At 46.7% G+C, this 11,690-nt stretch overlaps 2 protein-coding genes across 2 annotated transcripts; both read left to right on the top strand.

Moving 5' to 3' along the window:
- Positions 1 to 2,889: 2,889 nt before the first annotated feature.
- LOC105043863 (BURP domain-containing protein 6) lies at positions 2,890 to 4,208 on the top strand. Its single transcript, XM_019849853.3, has 2 exons — positions 2,890 to 3,047; positions 3,129 to 4,208. Exons 1-2 carry the CDS (start codon positions 3,012 to 3,014, stop codon positions 3,975 to 3,977), a joined length of 885 nt encoding a protein of 294 aa, XP_019705412.1. The 5' UTR covers positions 2,890 to 3,011; the 3' UTR covers positions 3,978 to 4,208.
- Positions 4,209 to 6,374: 2,166 nt separating this feature from the next.
- On the top strand, positions 6,375 to 7,658 carry LOC140856889 (BURP domain-containing protein 6-like). Its single transcript, XM_073255105.1, has 2 exons — positions 6,375 to 6,509; positions 6,586 to 7,658. Exons 1-2 carry the CDS (start codon positions 6,474 to 6,476, stop codon positions 7,426 to 7,428), a joined length of 879 nt encoding a protein of 292 aa, XP_073111206.1. The 5' UTR covers positions 6,375 to 6,473; the 3' UTR covers positions 7,429 to 7,658.
- Positions 7,659 to 11,690: the final 4,032 nt, after the last annotated feature.

Here is an 11,690-nt window from a genome sequence, read left to right as displayed (position 1 = left end):
AATAGAAATCTTACATTGTGACATCGCCTCTCGTCCTTCCGAGTCTCCTGTCTTGTGCCCGATCTACCTCCACCGGAACTCCACCTCGCTCTGGGCTCCGCCTGGCTCCCGAAGCTCTACCTCACACTGGGCTCCCCGCCAGGTAATTATATCCTCTGCTCCCATTCTTCCCCTCCAGCACAATCCTATCGCCGCGTAGCACCCTCAGGATTCCTCCACCAGCTACCATCCTATAGCCTCTCGAATCCAGTCTGCTAAGTGAGATAAGATTCTGTCTGAAATTAGATATGTATCGGATCTCCCCCAATCTTCTTACTACACCATCATGTGTCGTCCAGCTGACCGTCCCAATGCCTCCGATCGCACGCTCGATCTATCCGACAGATATACAGTGCCTTCATGTTCTCCAGGGAGTCAAACTGCTCCTCTCTGCAACATATATGATAGGGACATGCAGAATTTAATATTCGCTGCTGGAAAGAAGTAAATACCTCGTCAGATATCTCTAGGACATCTCCATCTGAATCACTGTCGGCCGTCGCCACAGTAGCCACCGTCTGATTTTTGAGTTGAGGGCAATCTCTGACTAGATGCCCCAACTCCTCATATCGGTAACACCTGATTTTACTCAAGTCCCTCCTGGATTTGGACCGCCCTCATCGCGATCTCCTATCGCTCCGTCTACCGTCTCCTGCTCCTTCAGAAACCATCAAAGCTGAGCTACCGCCACTTGAGTTCGAAGCTGGGTTCTTCCTCCTGAGAACTTCGTTTTGGAGTATCGCCGTGGTGACCTCATCCATCTTGATGGTACTCTTCTCCACTAGAAGGTAGTCACCAAAGACTCGTACGAAGGTGGAAGCGATGCTAGCAAAACCAGCGTCCTAGTCTTCTCCTCAACATTCTCGCCAATGCTGAGGAGGTCGGTGAGGATCTTCTGGAAATGGTTGAGATGCTCCTGTACGCTCTGTCCCTCAGTCATCCACAGTTGATAAAACTACCTCCAGAGGAAAAGAGTGTTGGTGAGAGACTTCGTCATGTACAACACCTCTAGCTTTGACCACAGCATCGTCGGAGAAGTCTCGCTCAGCACATGGATCACCACCTCATCCGCTAGATACATGTGGATGGTACTTACCGCCTGCATCTGTAGCCATTTTCAATCTCACACCTCTATAGTGGTCGGCTTTTCATCGTGCAAGAGAGCATCGATCAACCCCTGTTGGATGAGCACGTCCTTCACCCTTGCTTGCCACAAGGAGAAATTACTTTCCATCAAATTTGTTGATCTCCATCTTAATTGATCTTGTCTTCTCCATCTTCAGTCTTGCTCACCACCGCTGCAATCTGCATCTTTGTACCGTCTCGCTCTGATACCACTTGTTGGGTGGATGTCTGGTCAAAACACTATCTCCCAGGACCTTTTCAGTACCACGCGATGCAGCAGGAAGAAAAAAAAATAAAATAAAAACAATCAAAATACGTGGATCAGCCACAAAAGGACTTGCCTCCATGGGACATGCAAATTTCACTATGAAAAAAAAATTTACAAAAGGAGATCTCTCTCTCAACCCTTGTACACCCAATTTCTCTCTCCTGAAGTTTTCCCTCACAAAAACTCTCTCTTGAAAAACTCCCCCGAACCCCTGAAGCAACCGGTGTCCGCTATTCAGGAGCCTCCTGCTGCTTCTCTCTCAGCGGTGCGGTCTCTCTCTCTCTTCTCACAGGGTTTGGGCTTCTCGGTTCATGCACAGAACTTTCCGTGTGTCCACAGGAATAGCTGAACCACCCACACCCTTCTCTGTTGAGGCACAGATCTTTTAAAGACCTTAAACTGAGTTAGATTAGGATTCCTAATCCTAATCAAGTCCAAACACAGCTCAAATAATCCAGATCAAGGTCCCAGACCGTCGGATCAAGATCGAAAACTCTCTGGATCGTCCGATCGTGATAGATCTATGGAATAGTACCATGGACCGCGAGAAACGTCTAGAAAATGCTCAAGCGGTCCACAGATCCGATTGTGGATCGCCCGGTCCACGGTGGATCGGGGTACAGGCCCAGGCACAGTGCCTGGGCCTGGGCCAGCCCGCCCGTGAGGGCCTGGGCCACGCCCGCACCGGGCGTCTGGGCTCGGGCCGCGTCCCGTGGGCCCGCGCGTGTGCTGGGCCGCGCACCTGCCTGGGAGCGTGCCTGGGCCACATGCTTGGGTCGCTTATCCTGCGCGTTGGCCCCACTTGGGCCGCGCTCCATCGCCCGCCGCATGCCGCGGCGGTCCTCCATCGTCTCGGGTCTCTGCCAACTTCAAAAACTCGTATCTCCTCCATCCGAGATCCGTTTTTCACCGCGGACTTCGCTGTGAGCTCAATGAAGATTGAATCTCGAGACGTCAAATCTTAACACATAAAAATGTAACTCAAGAAATTAAGCCATCCAGGTGGTATGATGTATTCCCATCCCCCTTCATTGGCATTTACATTGTGGGCTGTACCTCATAATAAAGCAACGCGCATGGTGGAAGAGAGTTAAGTTACTTTGTTAGACTGATTTTTTCGAACTTACCATAGCATTGCTTATGATTCAATAAATCCACAGGTCTCTCTCCAGCTACTAAAAATAAAGACCCAATTTTTTAAGAGCTGCACAACAGGCCAACACCAAGGTCGGTGCTTTTTTTTATTGTTTTTCCCCTCAAATCATATGGAATCTTTATATTATGTATTGGATATAAAGAAAACGAAGACCGTTCTGGACTCTATTGCTCATTCTATAAATCGACATGTACGTTTTACGCGAGTCGCCAGAAACAAAGACCCAATTTTTAAAGAGCTGTACAAACCAAGATCAGTGTTTTTTTCTCAAATCATGTGGAATCTATACGTTATCGGATATAAAAAAAAATGAAGACCGATCTTGACTCTATTCTCTCTCCTCTCTATACACTTCCATGAATTCTTCTATAAATCCACCAGCTTTTGTGTGTTTTGAGCATTCACTCGGGTCGTCTCACGATCATGGATCACCTCCTTCCTCTCCTCTCCATTCTTGTGGTAAGGGAGCAGCTAATTACTTCTTTTAAGTGAGATTACTTAATTTGTAGATCCACTAACCCAAACAAGATATTGCTTCAGCTTGCAGTTGGACTAGTAACCCATGCAGCCTCGCCTTCTGAGCTCTACTGGCGCAGCGTCCTGCCCCACACTCCCATGCCAAATGCCATCGCCGACCTAATAAAGCATAGCACTAATGTTGGGGAACTAGCTCTTGGTGACCATCCAGTAATTAAGCCCATGGCTACAAGCGCTAGACTCCGTTCTTCTTTCTTTCTGGAGAACGACTTGCATGCCGGTGCCAAGTTTACCTTGCACTTCACAGGAACCGGCTCCAGGCCGTACCTTCTGACACGCCGAGAGGCCGACTCCATCCCCTTCACCACCACCAAGCTTCCAGAGATCCTCGCCCGCTTCTCCATCGAGCCCGGTTCTCACGATGCCAAGGCGATCGAGACAACCCTTGAAGAGTGCGAAGAGCCGTCGGGGTATGGTCAGACCAAGAAATGCGCTACTTCACTCGAATCCATGCTGGATTTCACTACATCGGCCCTGAGAACTCGCGACATCGACACTGTTTCGACGAGAGTCGGTAAGGAGGACTCCTCGGAGCAGCAGTATAACGTGGTCGGCGTGCGAGGGGTGACCGACTCCTCTGATTGGGTGGTCTGCCATGTCCAGCCCTATGCATATGCCGTGTTCTACTGCCACACCAAGAGTAAAGCAAAGGCGTACATGGTTTCCATGGTGGGGGAGGATGGAACGAAGGTGGAGGCGCTGGCCGTGTGCCATGACTACCTGGATAGTTCGAACCCGAAGATCCTGGCCTTCCAAGGGTTCAAACCGAAGCGAGGGACTGGAAACGTCTGCCACTTCCTGCCCCAAGACAATATTGCCTTGATCCCAAAAAGCCAGGCGAAACTTCTCTGAGGACTTAATTCTCTAGCTTCCTTATGTTATGCAGATGTTGTGTGTCGAGGTGTGAGCTGTATTGAAGTGATCAGGGCGTCGCGTTGTCTGCGGGCTCTTAATTATCAGGTGTTATCATGATCTAAATGATGAGTCTCTTGTTGGGTGATGCATCTATGCATGTGTTCTAGTTATTACATAAATGAATAAACTGTTATGGAGTGAGGATCCTCGATTGATTTGTTTTCCTCCACCTCTGGCCAGCTTACAGCACCAGGAACTATATGCACTACAAGCAACGCAATGGCATCCGTACCCAATGAAGTAGGTTTACATCGAGGGGCGGTTGCAATAGAGCCACTAACGTTCGGAGCGAAACAAAGAGAGCCACTAGTGTCAGTTTGACGAACCCATAATAAGTTTCGAGGTAACTCAAGTGCTATAGTACATGTTGGTGCAGAGTTTGCACCAAGAATCCGCTCCTTAAATAATTGTCCAACTCAATGACGAAATATTTATTCTTGAATTGAAAATTCAAGACCACTCCAAGATAAATAGTCTTGGGTTAAATTTTGAGAATAAAAATATCTATTAGTCCAACAAAAAAAAATTAATACATCAATATATTATCAATATTTATATCAATATTATATATAATATTATATTATATTCATATTATATATATTATATTTATGATATATTATATTATAATATATTATTAATCATATTATTTACATATTATTATTCATTGATAATATATTATTGTACTTCATATTCATATCATTTTCCTAATCAAAATACATGACATTAGTATTGAAAAATAATATATTATAAGTATATATAAAATATTTATTTTATAATAATAATTAATATATCTTGATAAGATTCATAATTTATAAGATTAATAAATATTTTTATAGAATATAATAGATATAGTTCTGGATTATATGACCAGCAGTGATCTTGGATTCCTATGGAATATCAAATAGGTTATCTATGAATATCTAGAAAACTTTAATTATCGTAACATAGCAAATTGAATGCGGTGATCTTAGATCATCAGGAATAGGGCTAGAAATGGATTGGCCGAGTCTGGCCGCACTCTACTCAAGTATATGGCTTAAATTTTTTTCGGATTTTGGGTCGAGCTTGGGTCTGAAAATTTTTGAAAGACCCCGGCTCGAGCTTAGCATTCTCACATCGGCTGTCTTTGTCTATCTCTTAAAAAAAAAAATTCTTGATGCACCGTGCATACCATGCATGATGATTGGCTCACGCGTGGACTTCTCTTAAAAAATAGAAAAGAAAATACTCCGACCCTAAAAATAGAAACCAAATGGCCCATTTCAGCTTTGTCCCCTAAGCTGCCTATCCCCGGCCCGCTGCTCCCTCTTCGACGGACAGTTTTGCCCAGGCCTATCGGGTCTTGAGCAGCAACGTACTACGGCCTCTATCGTAATTATGTTAAAAGAAAAGGAAAATTAGTTCCGCATGGAGAAAAAAGAATTTAGAATGTTAGACAAAATATGAAAGAAATTAAGAATGCTGCTTCCTAGCATTTTCCCCTCCCTGTTGAGATGGGAGCTACGCACTGGTACCATACATATGGTTCTTATAGGTAATTACTAGCTTACTAATCACTGCACTCCTGTGCTCTGAGCCAAGAACATAGGGGTGTGGTCAAGCTCTTTTTGGAAGAAAAATGCTCCAATAATTATGAATTGGCATTGCGAATTATACCGTACTATGAAACAAGTGAATGGTGCGAGATAGACGAGGTACTTTTCGGAGTAATTCTTTTGGGGTTACGATAGCATTGCTCCTTTCATGCAATATGTTCGCGACATTTGGGTACTATCCTGCCTTTGGCCTTGATAATATGCCTCTTTCTCTGTCTTTTCTATAAACAAAAATGTTTTAATAACACAAAAATGTAACTCAAGAAAACCATCCAGCTGGAGTGTGTATTCTTATCCCACTAAACTGGCATTTTGCATTGTGAACTGCACCTCATAATGAAGCAGCGCGAATAATGGTGGAAGTGAGTTGAGTGATTTCGTCGAGTGATGTTTCGGACTTACCATAGCATTGCTTATTCTATAAATCGGCAGGTCTTTTTTTTAGTTGCTAAAACAAAGAGCCAATTTCTTGAGAGCTGCACAAAGCCAAGATCCGTGTTTTTTACTCCAATCATATGGAATATTTATATCATTGGATATATGACAAAAGAGAAAAAAAACGAAGACCGTTCTTGACTCTTGCTTATTCTATAAATCGGCTGGTCTTAGTTGCTAAAACCAAAGGCCCAATTTTTTAGGAGCGATCCAAAAGCAAGATCCAAATCATACGGAATCGGTACATTATTGGATATATATATATATATATATATATGTAGAAAAATGAAGACCGGTCTTGACTCTATTATCTCCTCTCTTCAAACACTTGCTCGATTTCTTCTATAAATCCACCAGCTTTTGTGTGTTTTGAGCATTCATTCACTCGGGTCGTCAGACGGTCATGGATCACCTCCTTCCTCTCCTCTCCATTCTTGTGGTAAGGGAACAGCTAGTTACCTCTTTTATGTGAGATTCCTTTGTAGACCACTAACCCAAACAAGATATTGCTTCAGGTTGCAGCTGGAGTAACCCATGCCGGCTCGCCTTCAGAGCTCTACTGGCGAAGCGTTCTGCCCGACACTCCCATGCCAAATGCCATTGCCGACCTAATAAAGCATAGCACTGACGTCGGGGAACTAGCTCTTGGCCATCCAGTAACGAAGGCCATGGCTACAAGCGCTAAACTGCGTTCTTGTTTCTTTCTGGAGAACGACTTGCACGACGGTGCCAAGTTTACTTTGCACTTCACCGGCACCGGCTCCAGGCCGTCCCTTCTGACACGCCAAGAGGCCGACTCCATCCCCTTCACCACCACCAAGCTTCCAGAGATCCTTGCCCGCTTCTCCATCGAGCCCGGTTCTCACGATGCCAACGCGATCGAGACAACCCTTGAAGAGTGCGAAGAGCCGGCGGGGTATCGTCAGATCAAGAAATGCGCCACTTCACTTGAATCCATGCTGGATTTCACTACATCGGCCCTGAGAACTCGCGACATCGACACTGTTTCGACGAGAGTCGGTAAGGAGGACTCGCCGGAGCAGCAGTATAACGTGGTCGGCGTACGACAGGTAACGGACTCCTCTGATTGGGCGGTCTGCCATGTCCAACCCTATGCATACGCCGTGTTCTACTGCCACACCAAGGGTAGAACCAAGGCATACATGGTTTCCATGGTGGGGGAGGATGGAACGAAGGCGGAGGCGCTGGCCGTGTGCCATGACTACGCGTATGAATCGAACCCGAAGATCCTGGCCTTCCGAGGGTTCCAAGCGAAGCAAGGGACTGGAAACGTCTGCCACTTCCAGCCCCAAGACACTATTGCCTGGATCCCCAAAAGCTACGCGAGACTCCAATAAGGACTTTTCTGGCTTCCTTATGTTATGCAGATGTTCTACGTCGCCCCGTAAGCTATATTGAAGTGAGGGCGTCGCGTTGTCTGCGGGCTCTCATCAGGTGTTATCATGATCTAAATGATGACTCCCTTGTTGGTTGATGTATCTATGCCTGTGTTCTAGTTATTGCATAAAATAAATGAACTCTTATCGAGTTTGGATCCTCGATAGATCTGCTTTCCTCCACCCCTGGCTAGCTCACAGCACAAGGAAATATAAGCACAAGCAACGCAATCAAATCTGCATCCAATGAAGCAGGTTTGCATCGAGGGATGGCTGCAATAGAGTCACTATTGTTCGAAGCAAAAGCCACTCTGATGCCAGGTACACGAACCCGTACTAATAAGTTTCAAGCAGGTAACAACTCAAATGTTATAATATATGTTGTTGCAAATTTTGGACAAAAATAATATGCGTTGGTGCAAATCTAGAATCCGTGATGCACGCAACTGTATGGCGCACAAAATCTCCGCTATAGGGGGCCTATATATGCCATCAGTCGTGTTTTCCTGTAATACTATTTTAGGATCGTTGAAGGGGAAGCATTACAAGCATCATTTTAGATGCAAAAAACCAAAATATTTTTGCGCGATAGGTTAAAAATAAATAAATAAAAAATATTAAATAGAATAAGATATAAAAAGATAATTTTAATTAAGAGATAATATTTCTTGCCAAATAGATTATGCAAACAAAGAAGTTATAATAGAGAAATCCAAAAGGGTTATAAAATATTGAAAAGAGAAGATATTATTAATTTGCTCCTTTGAAGGAGAAAAAATGGGGGAAAAACTCTGAAATCTGACATCAAGACGACCCACGTTCAATTGGATGCAAATACAAGTGTAGATAAGGTGACTTTCTGCAGTTCGGATCTTTGCCAAGTGTGTTTCAGTCCAGTCCTGCAAATTCCTGTGCAATGATAAAGTCAGCTGATCATTTTTGGGTTGATTATCTCCAGCTGTTTCCACCCGGTACTGTCTAATGATATCACCTACCATCAACTCACAACGCCAGAAACTAATTATAAGCAACATATTTAGTCCAAGGAAGCACCTTCTGGTGACTACCAGTTTTACCATTGTTGGGATATACCGGCTACCCCTATATGCCAATTTATCCTCGGAACGGTCCGATCGATGTCCGACTCTACCCACTGGATGGACAGACTACTCCGACAATAACTGCCGACGATATCCGACCGAAGATATGCCGGCCGAACAGACCAATACTGTTTCCAACTGGCCGAACCCATATCATCGACTCACTGTCGGGGGTGGCGGCCGACGTCCGACTTTCACAAGGCACCAGATCAACCGACGGTATTTTTGAGTCGTCACCCGACGTTCCGGCAGCCGAATACCGACATATAGTCAGCCAGCCCGCCCAAATGCCGTACAACCGCTATGGGCTATTGTCCTGTCAAGGACATGCTGTGCGACCGCCCTGGGGCATTTCCTGCCAAGGATATGGATTAATTCTGATGACCTGACAACCCACGTCGATTTAACAGTCCCCGATGATTTGACAACTTTCTAATTGTCTGCACCATTAATGGCGGGACCATACCGCATTCTACTATAAAACAGGGTAAGGCAACAGTTTTGGTAACCTCTCGAAAAGCTCTTAAGCTCTCAAGCTCTCTCTTCCGCTGAGCTCTTGATTTTTCACTGTTGCCTAGTCTCCTCTCTGACTTGAGCGTCGGAGGGTCTTCGCCGGAGGCATCTAGGTTAGTGAGGACTTTTTTTGCAGGTGCGCATCCCCGACGATCAGGCAACAAGGGGATTGGCCGCAACAGATTTGGTGCGCCAGGTAGGGGGGTCGACAGAGTTAAAACAGCGAGCTCCATAGAGCTTGAAAAATCTCTCGAGATGACAAAAATCAGAACTCAGTGATCGAGAGCTACCAGATCGGTGAGGCACTCTTCCCGCTGGGAAGAGGCCCCTCCTTTACCCTCCATAGTGGAACCCAGCTCTCCGCATCCGGTGGTGACCACGGAGGCACAGATCGCGGCGATCGTGTGGCAAATGACCGTTCTGACGGATGCGGTCAAAAATCTCCAACAACAACTGACTCAGTTGCCGCAACCGCCGGCGGAACAACCGGCGACGCACCCTATGCCGTCCAGAAGCAGCCGCCGACGTCCGAGTCAACTTTCGTCTCCTCCTCAAGAGCAGCCGTCTCAGCACTCCCACCGAGAAGGGGAGAGGCGGCCACGGCGCAACACCCACCGATCTTGGCGTCCATCTCCTTTCCAGTTGGAGCGAGCGAGGAAGGAGAAGCGGCCACGGACACCATCCGCCTCACTCTCAAATTCATCGGGAGGTTCGACCCCTGGAGTTTCTCAACACCGACGGTTGGACGACTACGAACGTAAGTTCGAAGAAATCGACCGTCGGCTTGTCCAGCTCCAGACGGATGGTCAAAAGTCTTCAAACGATGTCGACTTTCGAACCATCCAACCTCTCTCCAGATTTATCCTTGACGAACCGATCCCTAGTCGTTCAAGATGCCTTATGTGGAGCCTTACGACAGCTCCACTGACCCAGTTGACCATCTGAAGAGCTACAAGGCTCTCATAACAATTCAAGGGGCAACTGATACCCTCCTCTGCATCGGCTTCCCCGCCACGCTTCGTAAAGCTGCCAGGACCTGATACTTCGGCTTCTGCCCAGGAGGTATCCACTCCTTCAGACAGCTCGAGCATTCTTTCCTAGCCCATTTCAGCACCAGCCGAAAATCGCCACGAACCTCGGATAGTCTTTTCTCTCTCAAGCAGGGAGAAAATAAGACACTCCGATACTTTGTGGCCCGATTCAACGTGGCCACACTTGAGGTCTGGGACCTTAACGAAGATATGACTATCTCGACCATGAAGAGGGGGCTAAGGGGGTCTCGATTCACATATTCCTTGGACAAGATCCTCTCCCAGACGTATGTCGAATTGCTGGAGTGCGCGTATAAATATATGCGCACGGACGAAGGAGCTTTCGATCGATGCCTGACCGAAGGAACGGGCCAGAAGGAGAAGCAGAAGAAAAGTCGGGCTCCTGCTGAACCCAGCAGGCCTCTGATCGATAAATGGGTCTCGCCCCGACGATGGAGCCCGAGATTGCCCCGACGATGGAGCCCGAGACTGACGCATCGCAGGTATGACTTCTACACCCCTCTCTCCACTCCTCGTGCGCAGATCCTGATGGAGATCGAAGGAGTGGAATATCTACGACGGCCTCCGCCTTTGAAGGCAAAAGGCCTCGATTGAAAAAAATACTGTCGATTCCATCGGGGCCACGGTCACAACACCGAGCAATGTATCCAACTCAAGGATAAATAGAGGCCCTCATACGACAGGATATCTCGAAAAGTATCGAAGAGACCCAATCGATCCGACCACTTCCTGACCTACGACCCCAACCGACTGAAGAAGCAGCGATCAATCAGCCTACTGCTGGAGTCATCAATATGATCTCCAAACGACTAGATCGAGGAACGACTGTTGAAGGGAAGTCGACGAAGAGGCCATGTCAGGATGATGTAATCATTTTCACAGATGAAGATGCTCGAAGAATCCAAACTCTCCATGATGATGCTGTTGTTGTCTCGACGACAATAGTGAATTATGATGTAAAAAAGATTCTTATTGATAATGAAAGCTCAACTAACATTTTGTTTTACTCGATCTTCTTCCGAATGCGACTGTCGACCGACCGACATAGGAGAGTCTCTACGCCCCTAGTAGGTTTCGTCGGGGAGGCCGTCGCAGTGGAAGGAGAAATTGCTCTTCTCGTGACAGCTGGGGCCGAACCACGACAAAGCACCATCTGCATGACCTTCACGATCGTCCGAGTACCTTCGGCCTACAATATCATACGTGGAAGACCCAGACTAAACGTCCTCAGAGCAATAGTCTCGACATATCACCTACTGGTCCAGCTCCTGACTAAAAATAGAGCTGGGAAAATGTACGGAGATCAACAGCTCGCTCGGCGATGCTTCCAAATCTCAACTCAAAACAATCAATTGAAGGATTCCCTGTCGGTCGACAAGTTGGACCAACGGAAAGAGGAAGAACGGGGTGAACCGGCTGAACAGCTGATTTCCATCCCGATGGCAAAGAATCCTGAACAGGTGATCTGGGTCAGGTCGCAGTTGCCCGACCCGGAGCGGTAGCAGCTGATAGAGCTATTAAAAGCCAATGTCGACATATTCGCTTGGTCGGCAGCGGA

This window comes from Elaeis guineensis, chromosome 4 (genome assembly GCF_000442705.2).
Source record: "Elaeis guineensis isolate ETL-2024a chromosome 4, EG11, whole genome shotgun sequence".
NCBI lineage: Eukaryota > Viridiplantae > Streptophyta > Magnoliopsida > Arecales > Arecaceae > Elaeis > Elaeis guineensis.
The sequence above is the reverse complement of the archived record's forward strand: the minus strand, read 5'-3'. Positions and strand labels throughout refer to the sequence as shown.